The sequence below is a fragment of the Pundamilia nyererei genome, unplaced genomic scaffold (assembly GCF_000239375.1).
Source record: "Pundamilia nyererei isolate P.nyererei 1_Seehausen unplaced genomic scaffold, PunNye1.0 scaffold00319, whole genome shotgun sequence".
NCBI lineage: Eukaryota > Metazoa > Chordata > Actinopteri > Cichliformes > Cichlidae > Pundamilia > Pundamilia nyererei.
In genome coordinates, this window is record NW_005187720.1 from 481,741 (window position 1) to 503,545 (window position 21,805).

Consider the following 21,805-nt stretch of genomic DNA (forward strand, 5'->3'; position numbering starts at 1 on the left):
TTACCCTGGTGCAGGTGTGCCGCGGTCAGTGGAAGAATCCGCGAGTTTCTCTGTGAGTTTCTCATTACGTCGCAGCTACTCGGTGCTTGTTGGAAGTTTAGGGGTTTTTTCTCTGTAAAAAGAAGTTTTCTTCCCACGCACAGCGGACACTAATGTTTTTGTCACTTTTTATGGAGTCAAACTCAAAGTACAGCCACAGAGTAATAACAGTAATAACAGAATCCTGAAAAGTATTGAAATGTGTTCGCCTCCGCCGTGTGTTTATCAAAGTGGACAGAACAAAAGAGACCTGACTTCAGAGCACGGAGAGATTACTGCCCACTGAACATCGTGGATCCTCTGTGGAGGTCGTCAAGAGCTCCAGATTCCTCGGTGTCCACCTGGTCCCTCAACACCAGCTCCATAACTAAGCTCTGCTTCCTGAGGAAGCTGGGAAAGCCCATCTCCCTCCATCCATTCACACACACACACACACACACACACACACACACACACACACACACACACAGCTGAACACTTCTCAAAGACCTCGTTCACCCTTTCAATGCAGGAACAGCATGATCGTTTATGCCGCTCAGGTGCGTCCACCTCGTTCTGCCACCGTCACATGTGATGGTGTCACATTAGAGTTACAGGTGCAATGATGTGAATGACTGTTGTCAAAAGGATCTCATTGATCTCAGTATATTTCATGTATTTATAGTGACAATAAAGACAAAGGCAGGTTGGATGGCGCTGCGTGTGATGTCAGCAGTCTCAGTATCAGCAGTACCTGCTGCAGAACCGTTTCCTGGCCGGAGAGCACGGTGTGTTTGCAGCTCTTCGAGAAATGTGGAAAATACGAGTCCTGCAGACTAACGTCAGGGTGAAGAAAGAGTGATGATGAGACATTCAGGGACCAAAGCGTAATCACGGCTCTTCTCTCAGTTTGACCTTCACTTTCCTCAGGAGATCACTGACTTTCTAACAAACTGCCTCTCGGATGAGTTTTGGTTTCAGGTTTCTGTCAACATATCGATCGATTCTCACCCTGCCAGCACAGAGTGAGTCGGTGTGAGGTCACAGCAGTGTTGTAGTGCATGATGGGAATCTGCCAGGCCGCTCAGCTGCCAACATTCAAACCTCATTCAGCTCACAATGCAGTGTTAATGAGCTGCTTAACATGCACCATATGATGAGCTCCTCTAAAGATGCCTCTGCAGGCACTTTGTCAGAGTGAAGGTGACCGCGAGCTGGACAGAGACGCCAAGTGTGGGCGGAGAGATAAACAAGACAACAATGCAAGCCGGGGGGGGGGGGGGTATTGAGGGGGCTGCAAGGAGTGATTAATTCACCCCTCCCAGATTAATTTAGGCAATAAGACATCCAGAATTAATCCATCAGCAGGGCTTTGTCTTTCTGTTGCTTCAGCCACATTCATCAATACTTTAATATTAATGACTGTGGGTGTGTAAAAAAGGTCACAACCACATTCAGAGCACAAGTCTCAACAGAAAACGTGACTGGATGTTTCCATCGCTGCTGTGTGAATAAGCAGTTAACTGTGGATGCTCCTCAACCCCAAACTGAAAGTCTAAACATGTAAGGCCCATCAATAGATGGCATGAAGCAGATCAATAAAGCCAGACCATCAGCATCAGAGGACCGATGACGGAGCCTTGGGGAACTCCACACGTTGTTGAGTTTTATCGCAGGTTTCTCTTCTGAATCCTCCCACATCATGTTTTTTCTCTTAATTATTTCTGTAAAGTCATAAACGGATAGAAACCTGCAGCGAGTTCAACCTGTTCAATCGCAGGACCTTTGTGTGTGTGTGTGTAGTACTAGTAGTGCAGTATTTGTAAGGAGTTTTTGATGTGTGTATTTTTAGGTCTACAGGTCTGTTTTGTTAGTATTTCTCAGTTTGTAAACGATTTTTGGTTTTTGCTGTTTTCGTGTATCCCTCACAGGAAGCTGTTGAGTGTTTGGACAGATGTTCTTAGCAGAGACGAAACAACTGCTGCACATCTGGACCGCTGCTGCTGGGAAAACACCTCAGGGTGGCCCAACCTGCAGTCTGGAGCCCTTGAGGCCCCAGAGGGAAACACCGGGAGCGGGTCTGGTTTGTTTATCCGCTGAGTGAGCTCAGTGCTTAAACAGAACTGTGGTTCCGGTGGGAAAGGGTTAAACTGGTCTCCTCACCTGACCCCGCCCCTCCGGACCAGCCCCGCTGCAGCAGCGAGCGGACACTCCGGGAACTTCACTCAGTTTGTTCCCCAGCGGAGCGCGTTCCTCCCACGGGTCCCGGACCACGCTGAGCACGCGCACGGAGCGGGTCGGGTCTCCGGGGTTCGGATCTTTCCCGCTTTTTGATTTTCTGCCTGAAGTGGAGCTTGCGCGACTTTTAGCTCCGCGGAGTGTGCGTGCGTAAATCTGCGCGCCTGGAAACTCCGTGGGATGACGCACGCGCTCACCGATCGATTGTTTGACTGATATATTGACGGGCACGCGGTCCGAGACTCGCCATGGACCCCGTTCAGCTGATGATGATGATGATGGTGATGGTGATGATGAAGGTCAGTGTCGGGACCGACTTCAGACAAACTGGGAGAGAACAAAGAGCGCGCAGTCAGCCCGAGGTCAGACACAGGTCATAACCCTCCTCCTCGTCACCCTGGCGCTGGAGCCGGCTCTTATTCGCTCAGACTTAGAAATGATGAAGTTTCTGAGTTCAGATGATTTTGCGCTTTTCTTTCTCTCTGGCGATAAACTGAAGATGAATCTGAGCGTTTTTTACTCTTTCACACATCAAACTAGAAAAAAACCCACGTGATTGGAGTCACGTGATTGGCTCTCAGCTGAGGGAACCTGAAGGTCAGACAGCAACTGACTCCAACATCAGTTTGCAGCTTTTGTGAGAGTGGGTGGGGAGCTGATTTCTGGGCCTGAAAAGTCACTGAAGCGTAAATCTGTGAAACGGTTTTACAAGATTTTCTTCTATTTAAAGTCAGGAAACAAAATTGAAACGTGATGAGAGTGTGTCTGCGCTGTAATCTTTTTATTCGCTGCGTCTCTTTGTGATGTGGTCTGAGTCTGTTTTCCACAAAGCTCTCTGAAGACGTTTGCAGACGTTTTGTGGTCTCTGTGGTTCTGCCATTTCTTTGTGCTCATTAAAACTTTTGGAATGATTCTTTAAACATCTTAAGTTGACTTTGCTGAGATGATTTTCCATGAAATAGCTGACTGGTTTGGTTTGAATATTTAGAATGAGCCTTTAAAAGCCTGCAGCGCATAGAGGTGACCTCACACAGTCCTGCACTGCTGATTAAAATGTTTACTGCTTCGTGTCTCAGACTCAGTGTAGAAACGTTCACACTGTCTGAAATCTGATCAAACTCTGTAAGTCTGACGATTCCTGTGAAACGGACTCCAGGCAGGTCTTAGGTTTGTTTCCTCAGTCACACTCAGGTCCCCGGGGTGTTAGCATCACCTGCAGTCTGCTGTCAGTCTGAACTCACCCGTCGTTATCACAGTTTTGGTTCCTTCAGTCGATCCAGATCAGAAACAGATCAAATATTCAATTTTTGCTGTTCGGTGTCACAAACGTGAGGCTGCTGATGTTATCTGTGAGCTGATCTGTCAGTGTCAGCACTGATAACAGGAGAAACACCATTCAGCCAGGCTTGGAGTGTTGGTGTTGCACAGTCTGTCCACCAGATGGCGCTCTGCAAGTTTCCTGCAGTAACAGCAAACAGCTGCTGGGAGCAGAGCATAAACGTGTGAATGAACAGCGCCAAAGCAGAAGCTGTAGGTGGTGTCCACATAGCAAGGGGCACTGGGTGGAGCCTGTGGGGTCCTTTCTGTCTGAGCGCTCAGATGTGTGAGCAGACTTTCTAACGAGTGAAACGTGGAGGCAAAGGAGGTTCAGCCGAGTTCACATGTGGCTGACAGAAACGTGGGGAGGGGGGGGGGGAATCAAAGCACATCAAAGCCACACATGAAAGAGACAAAGAAGGAAGTGTTTCACATCTGTATGGAATCACCCTACTGCCACATCTGTCCACATCTGTGCACAGAGCCTTCCAGAGTCTCCTGTTTCATTAGAGCGCTGCAGTATTTCTGTTTCTGTTTGAACAGCGTATCATGCACGGCTGCTGAGACTTGAGCTTTTATTTTGAAATAATCACAGGAAATCACAGAGGTCAGGAAGCCTGTTATTGCTGGGCCAAAACGCTGCAGCTGCATCAGCTCCTGACTTTGGTAAAACCAGTCATTCATGTGACCTATGACCTCCTGAAACTACAGGTGGTGTCAAATCATCAATAACAGAAAACCTCCAGATGGAGCTCGCCGTGCTCGATAAAACAGCCTCAGCCAGCAAAGCCAGCATGGCTGAGTCATGAGCTGGTCTGCATCCACAGACACGGGCCAGTTAGGGCTCAGTACCATACAATCAAAATCCTCCAGTTTGCCGCATTAAACCCAGAGCTCAGCCTTGTGGACGCTCTGTTAGTACAGTGACCTCACAGCAGACATATTATTGGTCAGATGATGTCATTACAAAGGCCCCAACAGCACAAACACGGTCCAGACGTCGCGTATCCACAGAGACCAAACAGTTTGTGTATCAGGCTGTAAACGTGTTTAATTCTGCTGTAAAGTTTAAAAACGGGAGTCTATGAGGACTGACTCACTGCTGCCTCTGCTGGACGCTAGAGGCACTGCAACTGATTTTAAGGAAGCTGATTGGTTATTAACTCTGCATGTTTGCTGTGTTTCAGATGTCTGACAGCAGCAGATCAATGGAGGTGTTCGGGGACCGAGCAGCAAGAAGCAAACGCTATGCCATCAACCCTCTAGGACACAAGTGGACTCACCATAACATCACGTACAGGTAGAGAAACACCTGTACAGACTTAGTAACATCCTGTAATTCATTCAGTGAAGCTCTGAGGTCATCACGTGTGCTTTTACAAGGTCAGGAACTTCAAAATGCTCTGTTTCTCTAATCGTCCTCTAAGATCATGTGTAAGTTAATGATTTAATGTCTTCATCGTCTAATTCTGCGTCTTTCTATTATTTTGCTGCATTTCAGCGTTTATTGGTTGGACCTCTGCACCTCTGCCACAGCTTGTATTAAAGCACATTCTACGTGTAGAATATTTAATTATGAAGGTAAACATTTGGAGCCTGAAATTCAAGCTAATACTGAGGGCCTGCTGGCTGTCATATCTACAGTGATTCAGGATGTCACCCAGCAGGAGCCTGAACAAAGAAAGTGACCCTCACACAGAGCCTCGTGTTCGGCCTCCAATTTATACAAGTCAAAAATAAAGAGCAGAATATAAACCACAAGGCAGAGAATAATCTCTGGTGTCCGAGAGTCTAACCAATAAACAGCGCAGGAACCAACCCTTCCTCCTCATCGTCGGCAGCAGGAGCAGCAGCCTCAGGTCAAAGTCTAGAAACAATCTTGACACTCAGGACCCTTCGCTGTAACGCCTGCAGGCAGTTATTTGGGTGGTTATTTTCATTCTGGCTCCTTCCATGCAGGTAAAGGGCCTTTGGTAGCAGGCGGAGCCCGGGTGACTGAAACAACATTTTGTCCTTTCTTTGACAACCAGTTTTTTTGGGGGTTTTTGTTAACGACTGAAAAACGTTCATAGATGACGATGAAGAAAACGAATGGCGCAGCATCGTGATTGGCTCGTTTGTTTCCTGATTCCATGCTGATGAGTACCTACCTCACTGATTGCCCTCCCATTGTATTTCTATACCAATCACACAACTGAAATCAGAGGAGGCGGAGCATCATTCTCTGAGGACCAATCAGAGTCCAGTTATCTGTCTGTCTCTTCCATCTCAGGATCATCAAGTTCCCCAACACCCTGAATGTGGAGGACACCAGGAAGGCCATCGGCATCGCCTTCACAAAGTGGAGTGACGTGTCTCCGCTGACCTTCACCGAGGTTACTGACGGCAACGCTACCGCTGACATCACCATCGGTAGGACTGAACGTTTAACTGGCTGTGGACCCGCAGGGTCAGGTTAACACGCACCTCTCTCTGTGTGGGAGACTTCATTTGAAAAGGGCCAACTTCTGCTTAAAGTGATGGATTAGAGCCCTAACCCTGGCACTAAACAGGTCACAGGTACTTTATTTTAGATTAGTCCATATCATTAAAAAATTGCCTCGTAATTGTAACTGCCTGTGTTCAAAGTGATTCAAACCTTAGAAAAACCAACCAAAGTATCAACAGAAGGTGGAGAGACGGCATCGATGTTGTGTTGAACAGATATCAGCTGATATTAAAATGGAGACAGGCTGTTGTTTCATGTTATACCAGTTTGTACCACAAGATGGCGTAGTGAGTCAGCCGAACCTTTACTAGTGGGCTGGACAAGCTGAAGGTTCTGGACGAAGCGGCGGTAAGAGTAAAACTCTGCCCCCTGCTGGTGAAGGCTGCAGCTACATGTTGCTGGTGGTAATTAAAGAAGTGCGTTCAGTAGGTCGTCCTCATGAAAGGACACGAACACGTCTGCAGGATGAGGAGCTCTGCTTTCGTCCTCTGAGATGTTCCACTTCAGTTTCCTATTTCCAGGTTTCTACACCTTCAACCACACGGACTGCTGGTGGTCTCCTCTCCACCCGTGTTTCGATGGGCTGAACGGCGAGCTGGCGCACGCCTTCCTGCCACCACGGGGAGAAATTCACTTTGACAACCACGAGTTCTGGATCCTCGGGAAGTCGCGCTTCAGCTGGAAACAAGGTTGGAGCACGTAGGATGGTTCTGTGTGTGTTTAGTGTGTTCCTAGAAGGCCACCGTAGTCTGAGAGATGAAAGAAACAGCACAAATGTTGTTTTAGGTGTTCCTCACTTTTTGAGTTTATAACATGTGTGTTATAAACAGCAGCGCTGATATCGTGACAGGATTTATTCCTCAATGCTTCTTAAATGATAAAAATCTAAACAAACTCCTGAAACATGACAGACAGGAAGAGCACAGCAGAAACCTCAGAGATCATTGTGCGAGTGTGGTGGGCGTGGTCTGTTTGTAGGAGGCTGCAGCAGGAGTGACGCTCCTCTGAGAACACGTCATTACCATCCTGCAGCCGGCGCTCTGAGGATGATGATGATTGGATGTAAAAATCTCCTCCTGCAGGAGTCTGGCTGAACGACCTGGTCCAGGTGGCGGCACACGAGATCGGCCACGCTCTGGGTTTGTGGCACTCCAGAGACCCTCAGGCTCTGATGCATCCCAACGCCACCTACACCGGACAGAGGAACATCGCCCAGGACGACGTGTGGGGCATCCAGAGACTCTACGGTAAACCCCAGCGCGGCCGGAAACGAGCTCTTCCTGCTTCAGTCAGGTTTACAGCTGTTCGCTGCAAAGCTGGGAAACAGCACATTTATGCATTTGAGATATTTAAGGTGGACTGAGGGGAAACTGCTCTGACCGATCAGAAATAAACATCCCCTGATGCAGACAGGCGGAAACACGCCGCTGCATCATGTGATGTGTGTTTGTTGTGTTTAAGTGACTGGACACGTCTGTCGCTCTGCAGGTTGTCTGGATAAGAAGCGAGTCTGCGACCCGTGGGCTCGGCTCGGCTTCTGTGAGCGAAGGAAGACGTTCATGAAGAAGAACTGTCCTCAGCGCTGTGATTTCTGCTACGGTGAGGCCCCTCTGACCTCTGACACCCTCACAGAAGCCCGCACGACGCTCATTGCCCGTCTCCATCCTGTTCCCACTGCAGAGCCTCTGGAGGTGGTCACTACAGCAACACCGCCGGCAGCCAACACGAAGATCAAGATGGTTCCTCGGGGAAAGGTGGTGGGTTTCCGCTGTGGGACCAAAAGCACCCGCTCACCCCCCAAAATCAGGTCAGCTCATCAATGCTGGCGTAATCATTATTGTGGGTGATTTTAACATGTAGATGCTAAGAATGACAGCCTCAACATGGCATTTAATCTGTTATTAGACTCAACTGGCTTCTGTCAACATGTAAAAGAACCCACCCACACTCTAGATCTTGTTTTAACATGTGGCATAGAAACTGAACATGTAACAGAGTTTCCTGTCTGATCATTTCCTGATAACATTTACAATAACAGAGCCTTCAGTTTTCAGGCCCCTCTTCTGTGGAACCAGCTTCCAGTTTGGATTCGGGAGACAGACACTATCTCTACTTTCAAGATCAGGCTCAAACTTTCCTTGTTCATGTTTTGAAGCTAATGCTGCGGCGTCACTGGTCATGGACACAGCTCGTCAAGGTTAAAATCTTTCTCGGAGAGTTTCAGGAGCCTGGACGAGTCACAGTTAACGAGCGGGGCTTGTGGTCATTTTCTGTACAGCTGTTTGAATGATTGTGGGCGGAGCTGAAAGCTTAAAGGTCTGTGGTGTCTGTGGTTTTCCTGCAGCTGGTACAAAGATGGCGAGCAGATCCTCTCATCCATTCCAGGGTACATCGTCATGAAGGACCGAGACTTGCGCATCGTCGCCAACGAGTTCAACGAAGGCGTTTACACCTGCCGCGTCCATCGCCGCGGCGACATCGTCTCTGCAAACTCCTGGGCTATCAGACTGAAGCCAGAGCAGGCATCCAACAGCTGAAGACGACAGACAGGAAGTGACCTGACAGGAAGCATGGCGTCTGTGGACTTTTTTCCTGACTTCAAGGGACTTTAAACATTAAAGAACGACGAACCATTGGCAGCTCTGTGATGTCACGGCGCCCCGTCCTCATGACTGCGAATGACATCACAATGTGTAAAGTGGTGACTGAGCTGACTGGATGGCGTTTTGGTGATAAGCAGCCTGCTGCTCATCTACGTGAGAATATTTCTGTAGCCCGTAGGAACTGTGGCGTTTGACCCCGCCCACTTTAGTTGCAGCGGTTGAGTTAATTACTTAGCAACGACAGTCATGTAATCCCTCTTTGCCCTTTGACCTTTGCTTAGACTTGTGTCCTGTCAGACGCTGTTCCTCTGTCCTCCATCATGGGGAAGCTGTTTCACATCTTTGTGCACTTCCTGTTTCCCCCGCCCGCCCGTCCTCACCGCCACGGTTTGAGTGCTGGACTGACGTAGAGCAGCTTTGCATGATTCACAGTTCAGACTAATCCCGCCTCACAAACAGCACGGCAGCGCTCTGAATGCGAGTGATGGACGCTATGACAGGTGTGAGTCCTTCACTCAGTAAACTGGTGGTGTCCTCTTTCTGTCCTTAATGTGTGACATTTGTTTGTTGTTTTGTTGACAAATTACAGAAATAAACAGAAACATTTTAGTAAATGTTCTCCTGCTGGACGCAGCTCGTACGAGGGACGAGTTCACAGAGGTCCAGCCCCCTGGTGGCCGTTAGAGAGAACGCAGGTTTGAGACGCTCTCAGGTTGTCCATGCTCTCTTTGGGGGGAGAGAGGGGGAGGGTGCTCCAAATATTCAGATGAAAACAGGTCAGACTTTAAAGAAATGTGTTGGATGATGAATGTGTGTGTGTGTGTGTGTGTGAGAGAGACACTGATGTCTGTGGAAACAAAGGCCTGAGAACAAAGAGTGTCTGCAGGGTGAGCGACCCACGCTCACCCTGCAGACACAAACAAACCGACAAAATCATTTTAAAAATCAAAAACAAATAAAGTTTAACAATCTCCAATTAAAATATTATAAAATAAATAACTACAACTAATAAGTAAAACAAAATAAACATCTGAAATATTAATATTTTAAAAGTAAATGAAATATTTGTTTTGTGATATTTTGGATTTTTACACAATTATCAATAATAAACAAACAAATCAGCAAGAGCTGCGAGAGCCAAACAGGAAGTAAACTAAAAACAAGAAATGACAGAATTAAAACACATTTACTAAGTGATGCGAGTGGCTTCCATTTACGTGAAAGGCAAAGACCATCTCTGAATGGAGGAGGGGCCTAAGGGTTCATCTGTCGCCATCTTACATGCTGTGATTGCAGCCATTCCCCAACTCTCTGTGAGTGGGACTCGTGGTTATTGATCAGTGGTTGTTGATCAATGGTCATGAGAATTTGCATAATTATGATGAAGGTGACCTCCCAGCCCATTGTTCCTTCAGTGCTGCAGGTTTCAGTCATTGTTCAAATGTCCTGTTTATAAGGTTGGAACCTGCAGTCAGCTGAGACTGAAGACGTCAGCTGATGATGATGAAACATTTCTCCCACTGAAACCTCCAGATGAACAGACTCAACTTGTGTACATTTACATTTAGTGTAAAAAGATACAAAATAATACTTATAATAAAATCTATGAAAAACAAGTATTCACAGTGAAGACCGGCTCAGGACAAAAGTGTACATAACCAGTTTGACACACACACACACACACACACACACACACACACACAGTCTTATGTGTGTATTCATGTTGTTGTTTCTATATCGTATTTAATAAATGGAAACATTTTATTATTTTCATGTAATTATGTAAAAATGCGTTTGAAATGTTCAAAAGTCCAGACTGCAGATTATTGATTGATCAGCTGTTTGTTTACGCTGATCAATGAGGCCTGAAAACATGGTTCACACTTACACAGCACCACCTGGTGGGCCAACAGGGACACTGCAGCAGCTCCCTGCTGCCACCTGCGATGTCCAAATTCATAGGCTGCATCGTCCTGAGGCCGATTACAGCGACGCAGCAAAGGCTGTCCAAATTTGTAGACTCCTCCAAACGGGTCCTCCTGTTCTCCAGATTTGAAGGATGGGTCTGGTGTATCCTTCGCGGCCCGCGTTCCCAGCATTCATAGTGTTTCCAACAATGGTGGCAGCTGCTCAGTTTTAATATTACTCTTACTAATCTTTCTGGGTCACAAAATAAACTTTTAGGATATTTTCAGGCGAGAATGTTTCTGTGTAAACTTCAAATATCTGCTCGCTTTATCAAGACGTCACATATTTGGAAAAGGTTAAACATGATACATAAGTCACTTAAAAATGTCATCGTCCATCCATTTTCCTCCGCTTATCCGGGGCCGGGTCGTGGGGGCAGCAGCCCAAGCAGAGAAGCCCAGAGGGAGGTCTGTTCGTGAGTAAATCGGTTTGGCTGAGATCAAAGTTATTAGATTAGATTACATAAAACTTTATTAATCCATCGGGTGCAGTGGCGGTCCTAGCCTGTTTGGCGCCCTGGGCGTACACTCCCTCTGGCGCTCTGTTTGGAAGCAGCATGTCTCCTGGTCCTAAAGTGAGGGTTAGGGTTACCCTAGCTCTAACCCTGCAGCGCCCCTTGGAGGATGAACCAACTTAGCCAAAGCTGCTCAGACCTGATTGGTTACAGTAACAGCACAGTAAGAGGTCAGAGGTCAGCACAGGCCTTGATCCAGGAAGCAGCTTCAACACTGATCAGCTGATCAGTCAGTTCATGACATCATCACAGACTTCAGAGGAACAGCTGACGGTCCACGTCACAGAGCGTGAATCCTAACGGTACCTTTGATTTGAAATCTGTGACATCACTCAGCGACTGACTCTCCACCTGTGAGGTTAAATGTAATCTGATTACACTGTAAACACCCTCGTTTCAGTTTGCAAATAGTTTCATCGTCTTTGCGACTGTGACACCGTCACACCCACCAGTGACCGCCGACTGATCGCTGTGATGTAATCAGGGACTGTACAGTAAGGCACAGTGAGTGTAATCTGATTACACTCACAGATACAGAGGTCTGACTCTGACGGAGTCGCCGTCTCAGGCCTGATGACTGATTAGAGACGATCGTGCCGACAGCTTTGACTTGGTGAGCGAGGAAAGGCGGGGCTTAGACACGACACACACACGGCGCTCCGTATTCAAAGTGAACTTTATTGAGTGATCGGGAATGTTCAGGTGCAGCTGCACACGGTGCAGGCTCACCTGTGAGCTCCTCACTACCTTCTGATTCAAAAGACCTTCATGTCCAGACGCCACCATCACTTTGGTCTGCAGCTGGCCCCGCAGGGGGGCGGGGCCAAAGCTCAGGTAAACACAGAAAGGCACAGAGTGAAACATGAACACTGTGAGAAGGACAGCGGGTGGCGACAGGTTAAATCAACAGATAACAGGCTGGCGTCAGGGGGCGGGGTTTGTTTGAGAGGGGGGCAGGGGGTTGGTCTGCTCAGGTGACGGTGGTCAGAGTTCAGGAATGTTTTCGTCGGGTTGGGGCGGCAACACGGTGTTCTGATGGTGCTGGCGTTCGCCGCGCCTCCGTGGCCCCGCCCCCGTCGATGACATCACTCTACATGCCCATCCTGATGCTCTGGATGATCTGGAAGATGGCTGCGGGACAGACGAGGCATCAGCGTTACGGCGTTTCACGTTTGTCTTTAATCCGTTCAGAATAAAATAATCACTGGTGATTTTATTCACACCACTCGAGTTATGTGAAAAACGATTTCACGTGGAAAATGTGATTCTTCATCATTTTGATATTATCTAAAGGATTTGTTTACATTTTTACTCAAAAAACAAACTTATTTTTAGTATTAATGCGATTTTTTTGCCCTAAAGTTAAAATATTCAGTTTATTTAAATATTTATGACATTTTCAGAACTTTTTAAAGCATTTTTCTCCCTTTGATTTTATATTATTTTAAATAGATTTTTTAAAAGTAGTTTCCATTAAAGATAACCTGACACGACCTCTGTGATCACGTCTGAGCGTGCTCAGATCACCCTGATCAAACACACCTGAAGCACCAGGTGCTCGTCATCAATTAAAGGTCACAGCAGCACGCGTGCCATGACATCACAGGGACAGGCCCCGCCCATTTCCAGCTCTTTAGTCAACAGTTATTTAAAGCTTTCATAAACCAGAAAATCAAAGGACACGTTTATAACACAATGAACGAGCCGTCAGCGTGAAGCAGACCTTTATGACCGAAGAGGACGACTCACCTGATCCACAGACGACGAAGATGAAGAGGGCGAGCAGCCACGGCCCCACACCTTTGTCATCAGTCAGGCTCCTCTGAAACACACACACAATTTATTGATCAGCGCATCACGCTCATCCCGATCTGTGTTTATTGTGGATTGGGTGGAGCAGCGGTTATCACGGTCGCCTCGCTGCAGGAAGGTTGTGGGTTTGACTCTGATTGTGACTAAAACTAAACCTGACACCTGTCCAGGTGTACCCCACCTTTCTCCCAGGCCTGCTGGGACCAGCTCCAAGTGCGCTGCCTTCACGGACAGCCCGTTTCTCTGGAATTCTCAGACTTCTGAGTCACATTAGCTCTAAACTCGATCACCTGTGATCAATACCTGCGCTTTACTCTCCTGTAGAGACACTTTTAAAGCGTCTCACCTTTAAAACAATCATCTTTGACCTTTGACCTTTCCTGTTTTTAAACCCATCTGTTACAGCCTGTCTATAGGGGAGCTGAAGTGCTCCTGAAGTTGGCCTGACTGGACCTGACGACGGATCCTCACGCGATCGATCGGTTTCTGATCGTTTATCGATCAGTTTCGGCTCGCGCTCTTCGCCCTGACGATGATGATGACGGTTTTACTCACCGTGGTCTTGGCCACGTTTCCTCTCTGCGTGATGTTCTTGCTGTGTTTCTCGTTCGCCATGCGGATCCTCTGTTTGGCCACCATCTTGTCGTCGCTGTTGTTTGTTTGTTTGTTTGTTTGTTTGTTTATCGTCGTTTCGTCCTCGCGCTCGTCGCTCCGCTGTTTCACGCACTGGGACCGACTCTTGTTTGTCGACGTACTCAAAAACCTGATGTCCCGCCCCCTTTCGTGCTGGTCACGCCCACACTTCATGGAAAGCGCCTTACTGCGCAAACATGATTTCCTGCAGGCCCTTTCAAAATTAAAGCCAGCTGTGGTCTGCCGTTCAAGAGGACGTGGTTCCATTTTTATCATGTTTAAATCAAGTTTATATCCTTTCTGTGTCGTAATAACTTGTGATGTAATATCTGTTAGCTTTTATTTTGAATCCTTTTATAGTTGCTTAATTTGAAGGCTGTAATTTATAAAGTATAAAACAGGTTGAATTGTTTATTATCAGTTTTCTTTAATGACTTGCAACCAGTCAAAAGGAAAGGTTCACATTTCATCTTTATCTTTTTAATAGCCATACAATTTATTTATTTACAATCATATAAAACAATTACAGACTCAGTGAAAATTCTGATAAAATGTGTGTTTGAAAAAGTTCCCCTCTCCACTGTGGATTTATCAAGGTTCAAGGTTCTTTATTTGTCACATGCATAGTTATACAAGTATAACACACAGTGAAATGTAACCTGACACGCTCCTCGACATGTGCAAAAAAAGGGGGGGGGGGTAATAGTATATACACTGGGTGAATGTGCAGTAGTAGCAGCAAGCAGGTGAATTCTGTACATTAATATGAATAGACATCTGACTATTTTACAGGATAGACAATAGAAACATATTTAAAATTAAAGGAATTGAAATGTACATTGTGCCTTGGTTTAGTGTCTGGAAGAGTCCTGTCTCAGTCAATTATAGATGATGTGAGAGGGCGGGTGTGTGTGTTTAGGGCTCGGATGGCTTGGGGATAGAAGCTCCTCTTGAGTCTCTCTGTCCTTGCCCGGAAGATGCGGAACCTTCTACCAGATTGCAGAAGTTGGAACAGTTTGTTGCCAGGATGGGACGGGTCCTTCAGTATCTGCGCTGCTCTAGTCCGGCATCTCCTGGTGTAGGTGTCCTGAAGCGGGGGGAGAGCAATCCTGCAGCAGCGTTCTGCTGTACGGATCACTCTCTGGAGAGCTTTTTGGTCCTTCACACAGCTGTTCCCGAACCACGATGTCATGTTCTGTGTGAGGATGCTCTCCACAGCGCCTGTATAGAAAATCCTGAGGATCTTTGGAGAGACCCTGAACTTCCTCAGTTGTCGTAGGTGATACAGGCGCTGCCTAGCCTTTTTGGTCTGGACCTGAATGTGGGCAGCCCATGTCAGGTCTGAGGAGATGTGGACACCAAGATACTTGAAGGACTGCACCCTCTCCACTGGAGCTCCATTGATGATAATGGGCTTGTAGTCTCTGTGCTGACCCCTTCTGAAGTCCACCACCAGCTCCTTGGTCTTGCCGACGTTCAGCTGGAGGTGGTTGTCCTGGCACCACGATGCCAGATTCTTCACTTCATCCATGTAGGCCGTCTCATGGGTGGCCACACAGTCTGAAGTGTAGAGCAGTGGCGAGAGGACACATCCCTGAGGTGCTCCTGTGTTGATGGTGATGCTGTTAGAGACGCATCTACCCACCCTCACCACCTGCCATTTCAGTGTTACTGTTTAAACTGTTGTTTTTATAAAGCTGATTTCAATAAAACCTTTCGACTGAGGTCCTTCATTTTTCCTACCCTTCCTTCGCTTTCAGATGCCTTTTATTTTGAAAGCAAAAGCGGAATCCCTTTTAGTCAGTTTCCGACATTTTTGATGCAACTTTGACCTCAAATTTACATCAAAAAGAAATGATATTTAATGATAATTGTTGAACGTGGCTGATCTTATAAGCTCGCGATTATCAGAGAATCGTTAATTACATGTTAATAAATGATAAAGTAAGCGTCTTCTTTTCAGTTTTTAACGACGTGTCACTGACTGTCTGCTGACGTGGCGCTGATAGACCCACCTCTCGGTGGTCTGAAGCATTTCCGGGGTGCTGTTTTCTTCTTCCGGCACAATAAACATGGCGCCCCCCGTCCCGTTGCTGGCAGGTGGGTACATTTTTGTTTATTTTGATTTATATAAAAATGTCTGTCTTTTTAAAACCCACGGACAACGACACAAAGTCACACATCTGCCACGACCAGCGTAAGCCTCCGCGCTGTTAGGTAGAGCCAGCAGCCCGCCAAACCCAGTGAGGAATCGGATAAAATATTAATTTGTGCGAATATAACAAAGTCACGTGCGCTCGCAATGAAAGTGTTGTATGTTTTTAAATCGGTGGAGTCTTTGGGTTGATTCGGCTGTAAAATAACGCCCGTGTGGGTTTTCGTTAATAAAACTGAGCTGGTTGAATTTTACCACGCTGTTTTCTGTTTCACTTCAGTGAGGTTTCGGGTACAAAGAGCTTAACAACAGTAGAGCAGCAGCTACGTTAGGGTCTGTGTTAGAGCCGATGTGCGAGGCGATGCTGTGCGCTTCAAACGCCGCGTTTGCTGTAAACTCACGTGACACTGTTTTGGTTCAATCGGGATTACGTTACATTAAAGGATTTATAAATGGAGCTCTTTCAGGGCCTCTTTTACTCTTCGGTTTATTCCAAACTGTGTTGATATCTGAGACCAATGGCCGCAACCCATCCATCCATTCGCTTCCGCTTATCCTTTTCAGGGTCGCGGGGGGCGCTGGAGCCTATCCCAGCTGTCATAGGGCGAGAGGCGGGGTACACCCTGGACAGGTCGCCAGTGTCGCAGGGACAGACAACCATTCACACTCACATTCACTCGCACATTCACACCTAGTGGCAATTTGGATTATCCAATTAACCTATCCCCACAAGCTGCATGTCTTTGGACGGTGGGAGGAAGCCAGAGTACCCGGAGGGAACCCACGCAAACATGGGGAGAACATGCAAACTCCACACAGAAAGACCCCGGCCTGATGGTGGAATTGAACTCAGGACCTTCTTGCTGTGCGGCAACAGTGCTAACCACCGTGCTGCAACCAAAGGGGTGTGCAACTCCAGGCCTCGGGGGCCGGTGTTGGCAGGTTCTCACCCTGGGTCAGCACACCTGAATCACATGATTAGTTCGTTACCAGGCCTCTGGAGAACCTCAACACATGGCGAGGACGTCATTTAGCCACTTTAATCAGCTGACACATCTAAAACCTGCAGGACACGCCCCCAAGGCCTGGAGTTGGACACCCCTGATGTAAAGCATCTGTTTTCAACAGCATCTCACCGCTGAAGGAGCGAGCCGCTTTAATCTGACCTGTTCACAGTAACAGGTGCAAGAATAATTTGTAATTTAATTTCAGTCTCACAGATTCTCAGAATCTCCGTAAACACGAAGACATGTTGACTCATAACAGTATGACTACAATCCAGCGAACATAAAGAAAGAACTTAAAATGTTTACATTCAAATGACAGTTAAATAAAATAAAAGCTCCGATGAAAATCAGTTTTACATTTGAGGTCTTAAGGATAAACATTGTAGGAATGAACAACTAAAAAAAGTTCAAAAATATTAGAGAGCATCGATGACGGTGAGACCGTCCCTCACAGCGCTGAGCTAACGTCAGTGCTCAGGAGTCACAGACGCGTCAGTGAGCCGTCCACATACTTCTGGTGTGTTTGTGTTTCAGTGCGAGGATCCGATGGCACGTCTCTGCTCCGAGGCCCCCCCCACTGTGAGCCACATGCAGCTTTCCAGAGGTAACCCTGCCCCCTACGCACCCTGTCACCAACACACACGGACACAGTTTGTTTGTTTACAGTGTGTGTGTGTGTGTGTGTGTGTGTGTGTGGCAGGGACTGCCGGCCCAGCAGATGTGTGACCTTCAGCACAGACGGGACACTCTTTGGTTGGTGTAACGGACAAAAGTAGGAGCTTCTCCATCCCTGTGAGTAACATCTGTCTTGCACCCTGTCTGACCTCTGACCTCTAACCCTCTGTCTGCCTGTACATCAGTGTCTCCATCGTGAACCCCTCAGATGGCGCTGTGGTGTCGACCTTTGACCTCCCGAAGACAGCCCTGCTGGAATTTTCTCCACTCAACAACATCCTGGTTACCTGGCAACTGTACACGAGTAAGAGAAGAAGAGGGAGTTTCACGTCCGTAGAGAGATTAGAGATAAAACAAGTTCACATGAGGTCACGAGTCCTTCTACATCAGGGGTGTCAAACTCAAACACACAGTGGGCCAAAATTCAAAACTGGAACAAAGTCGCGGGCTAACGTTAATATTTATTGAAATATATTTATTCCTCCAGATAGAAGAATGAATCTTTTCTTATGGACTCAAACACGTTTTGCTGAAAAACTGAATATGGAACAAGAAAAGCTTAATACTAAACAATATATATATTAGCTGTATAATACCAGTAGGCCAGCTCTGATAGTCATTTGGTATGGCTTCGCCGGCCAAATGTAATTAGGCTGTGGGCCAAATTTGGCCCGCGGGCCAGAGTTTGACACCTACGTTCTACACCCAGACAGGTAGACTGATGTCATGTGACATAAACATTTCTCAGCTGTTTGCAGACTCTCCTCTGCACTCGGAGTTCACACTCAGTCGCAGAGACAGTGACACTAGACCGGTTGCGCAGATACACCTTTTTGTTCCCCTGTGCAGGCAGGTGTGCAGGCAGGTGTGCAGGCAGGTGTGCAGGCAGGTGTGCAGGCAGGTGTGCAGGCAGGTGTGCAGGCAGGTGTGCAGGCAGGTGTGCCTGTGTCTGCACGGAGCCTCTCTCCTGCAGCATGGCATGTTTAATTTTATCCAAACAAAGAAAGTGAGTTCTGTAGGCGTTTACAGGTGAGGGCTGTCTGCACACCTGGTGGAGCTGTTTTTACTTTTTTATGTAAGAAAAATTCACAGGTAAAGACTTTCTGAGGTTAAATGACTGTTTTTGTGAATGGAGTCTGGTGGAAAGGGACATTTCCTGTGTGGGCTAAACCCACACTGACCCTTTCAGGTGTCAGCGGCACGTGGCTTTAGTTTGTGTGGGGGTGTGGCCTGCTGCAGATAACGTTTTTTAAGGAGGAAAGCTGCTGTGTCTGAATCTAAATTTTCAGTTTTTCTGCTGATTGGCGTGTTTCAGTGTGTTCGGTGTGTCGCGCTGGTGTGAACGGTGCTGTTTAAACAAAGTTGACTCTGTGACGCTGCAGAGACTCAGGACAGTCCTCAGGGGGAAGCCAACCTCCAGCTGTGGGAGCTGCGCAGCGGACGACTCATCAAAGCCCTCTATCAGAAGAAGGTCGAGTCGTGGTGAGTCCTGACGCACCCTGACTGATTGATTGATCGACTGATTGGTTGTTGCCTGTCAGTGTTGATGTCTGTGGTGGTCTGCAGGTGTCCCAGCTGGTCTGAAGACGAGAAGATCTGCGTGAGGATCGTCAACAACGAGCTGCACTTCTATGAGGACAACGACTTTGGTAAGGACACGTGCAGCGGTAGCCAGCGGCTCTGTCGCTGTGAAACCAGCAGCTGATGTCTGCGCCATCGTTTTTCCCAGACTCCATCGCCAACAAGCTCCACATGCAGAAGGTGTCCGACTTTGCGCTGTCGCCTGGAGGTCAGCCCAGCAAGGTGAGCGGAGCGTCCAGCAGCATAGTTCATTCTACCTGAACATGGTCCCACCCACCGTCTGTCCCCGTCAGGTCGCCGTCTACGTTCCGGGCAGCAAAGGAGCTCCTTCGTTCGTCCGCCTGTATCAGTACCCGGCGTTTGGAGGGCCGACTGCTGCGCTCGCCAACAAGAGCTTCTTCAAGGCTGACCGAGTGATGATGCAGTGGAACAAGAAAGGTAGGCGTCCCGAGTCCCGACAGCTAGAACCGTGACCCCTGTGAGTGCTGACGTTAACCTGCCTGTCTTTCCCGCAGCCTCGGCCGTGCTGGTGACGGCGAGTACTGAAGTGGATAAAACTGGCGCGTCGTACTATGGAGAGCAGACGCTGCATTACCTCGGCGTTAACGGAGAGACGGCGCTGGTCCAGCTGTGTAAATCCTCCTTTTACTTCCCAGTTTAGCTTCTCGCTGCAGCGCCAGCGCTGGTCACCTGAGGGGTAAAATATGGCGATAGCGACAGGAAATGTTTGTGTAACGACTTTTCTTTATCGCTTTGAAACAGCGAAGAACGGCCCAATCTACGACGTGGCGTGGAGTCCAAGCTCCACCGAGTTCTGCGTGGTGTATGGCTTCATGCCGGCCAAAGCCACTGTCTTCAACCTCAAATGTGACCCCGTCTACGACTTTGGGACCGGACCGCGAAACGCAGCGTACTACAGGTGAGAATCCGCCTGTGCTCGACGGCGTGTTGTCGCCTCTTTGGTCACGTCTGTTAATGATGCCACCGTGACGGGGGCTCAGCCATACGGCGTCTTCAGGAGGAGGTCGGTACGTGATGGAAAAGCGTCGTATCACCGCAGCAGAAAACGTGGTTGGCTCCTCGGTGGGTAACAGCTACCAAACCTCCTGACCTAGTGTAGTCAGTAGGATGGGATGCTTCCTGTGAGAGGCTGCACCTGATTGGTAGCTTTTAACTGTGAGGAGAAATCAGGCTGGATGGCAAACCTTAAACTGCTGGATGTTGTCTGTCTCCCTGTCTGTAGCCCTCAGGGCCACATCCTGATCCTGGCCGGCTTCGGTAACCTGCGAGGTCAGATGGAGGTCTGGGATGTGAAGAACTACAAACAGGTGAGGGAAAAACACCTGCAGAGGGAGGGTGGGGGTGGGTCGAAAAGCAACAGGTAAATGGTCCTTCAGCGGTGTTTCACTTCCTGTGAGCGTCACAGCGCCATGCGGTTAGTGCTGAAGCACACGCCCAGCGTGAGTTTCATTCTTCAGCAACACGCTGTCGGCTCACACGAGAGTCATAGGGGGCGCTGACTGGAGCCCTGAGGGACACCAGGCCAGGTCACAAAGCTCTGACCCCTGCCCCGATGGTGGAGCCTCAAACCAAGAACACCAAACATGTAAAAGAGACCTGTTTGATCCCGGCTCTTTGATCCCGGCTCTTTGGTCCCGGCTCTTTGGTCCCGGCTCTTTGATCCCGGCTCTTTGGTCCCGGCTCTTTGGTCCCGGCTCTTTGGTCCCGGCTCTTTGATCAAACCGCTCCATCTGTGGTTGTGGATGGTGTTCAGTCTGATTTGACTGTTACTGAAGCTTTTTTTAATTGTAACTGTATCATTACACAGTTTTATTGTTTCGTACGCATTTTCCGTCACGTTTGTGTTTCTGTTATCACATGTCAAAGCGATGCTCTTATTTACAGCTCGTATCATCACTGATTCAATTCAGCTCATTTTTGACTCAGACTGTCAGAAATAATATAATTCTGATCATTTAGATGTGTGCTGTCCAAAGAACCCTCTAAACCTTGGAAATTTAAAAGTAACTGAGGATCCAACAGAGAAACATGAAGCAGGTTTTCCTGTTCTGGCTTTTTATAGCAGAAAACCTTAAAAATATTCTGCAGTCGATCAAAAACTGAAGCAAACCACGAATCAACATGTGAACATGACCTGATGAGGTTTGATTACAGACACAGCTGAGCAGTCATTTGTTTCCATTCATTCAGTTTGAACAGCAGAGACGAGGCTTTGCTGTCAGAGGCCGACAGCACTGAACACAGCAGCAGACTGGTGGCTAATAAACAGAGAACAATGCAGGAAGCAGAGATTTGATGGTAAACTGGTCTCTGAGTGCTGAGAGAGAGAGAGCTGTGCAGGAAGTACAGCAGCCAAAGTCAGAGGGAGCTCATGAGCATGGTTATCAAACGTGAAGCGCAGTTTGATCTTCTTTTGCTGCTGGTTCAGTCAGTGTTGGTCAGAGTGACGAAACCTGCAGCTTCAGGATCTGTGAGCTGTCGACTCTCAGCGCCGACGGCGTATGTGGACGATCCACGCTCTGTTTCCACGTTTTTACCTGCTCTTTAATTGTTTGAGCTAGAGCAGGGCGATATGGCCAAAAATATTTATCACGATATATATTTGAAAATTTGCGATAACGATATAACTGACGATATAATTGATGCGAGACAAAATACAACTCCACAACATTACTAGCGCAAAAAGACAACCTTCCATTTATTTTCACTTAAACAAGAAGCTGGTTTTTATGTACATTAAAGTTTTATAAAAATGTAACAGTGCAAATGCAAATT

The 21,805-nt window shown here is 47.7% G+C and overlaps 3 protein-coding genes across 3 annotated transcripts in view; 2 read left to right on the forward strand and 1 right to left on the reverse strand.

The window, feature by feature from the left end:
- The first annotated feature begins 2,205 nt into the window (after nucleotides 1–2,205).
- Nucleotides 2,206–9,528, forward strand: mmp23bb (matrix metallopeptidase 23bb). The gene is made up of 8 exons (XM_005751638.1): nucleotides 2,206–2,555; nucleotides 4,761–4,873; nucleotides 5,846–5,985; nucleotides 6,583–6,750; nucleotides 7,144–7,308; nucleotides 7,550–7,660; nucleotides 7,742–7,868; nucleotides 8,406–9,528. The coding sequence occupies exons 1-8, from the start codon at nucleotides 2,505–2,507 to the stop codon at nucleotides 8,596–8,598; spliced, it is 1,068 nt and encodes a 355-aa protein (XP_005751695.1). The 5' UTR covers nucleotides 2,206–2,504; the 3' UTR covers nucleotides 8,599–9,528.
- A 2,276-nt stretch (nucleotides 9,529–11,804) lies between these two features.
- Nucleotides 11,805–13,740, reverse strand: LOC102200736 (stress-associated endoplasmic reticulum protein 1). Its single transcript, XM_005751639.2, has 3 exons — nucleotides 13,514–13,740; nucleotides 12,896–12,968; nucleotides 11,805–12,277 (listed from the first exon to the last, which is right to left on the reverse strand). Exons 1-3 carry the CDS (start codon nucleotides 13,595–13,597, stop codon nucleotides 12,237–12,239), a joined length of 198 nt encoding a protein of 65 aa, XP_005751696.2. The 5' UTR covers nucleotides 13,598–13,740; the 3' UTR covers nucleotides 11,805–12,236.
- A 1,844-nt stretch (nucleotides 13,741–15,584) lies between these two features.
- Nucleotides 15,585–21,805, forward strand: part of eif2a (eukaryotic translation initiation factor 2A) — a 10,678-nt gene continuing 4,457 nt past the window's right edge. Inside the window, exons 1-11 of the mRNA XM_005751640.2 lie at nucleotides 15,585–15,691; nucleotides 17,288–17,357; nucleotides 17,454–17,525; nucleotides 17,614–17,732; nucleotides 18,811–18,910; nucleotides 18,995–19,077; nucleotides 19,158–19,231; nucleotides 19,303–19,447; nucleotides 19,525–19,641; nucleotides 19,772–19,928; nucleotides 20,253–20,337. Of these exons, the coding sequence (XP_005751697.1) occupies nucleotides 15,664–15,691; nucleotides 17,288–17,357; nucleotides 17,454–17,525; nucleotides 17,614–17,732; nucleotides 18,811–18,910; nucleotides 18,995–19,077; nucleotides 19,158–19,231; nucleotides 19,303–19,447; nucleotides 19,525–19,641; nucleotides 19,772–19,928; nucleotides 20,253–20,337 (1,050 nt within the window). The 5' untranslated portion in view covers nucleotides 15,585–15,663. The remainder of the gene's footprint in view (nucleotides 15,692–17,287; nucleotides 17,358–17,453; nucleotides 17,526–17,613; nucleotides 17,733–18,810; nucleotides 18,911–18,994; nucleotides 19,078–19,157; nucleotides 19,232–19,302; nucleotides 19,448–19,524; nucleotides 19,642–19,771; nucleotides 19,929–20,252; nucleotides 20,338–21,805) is intronic.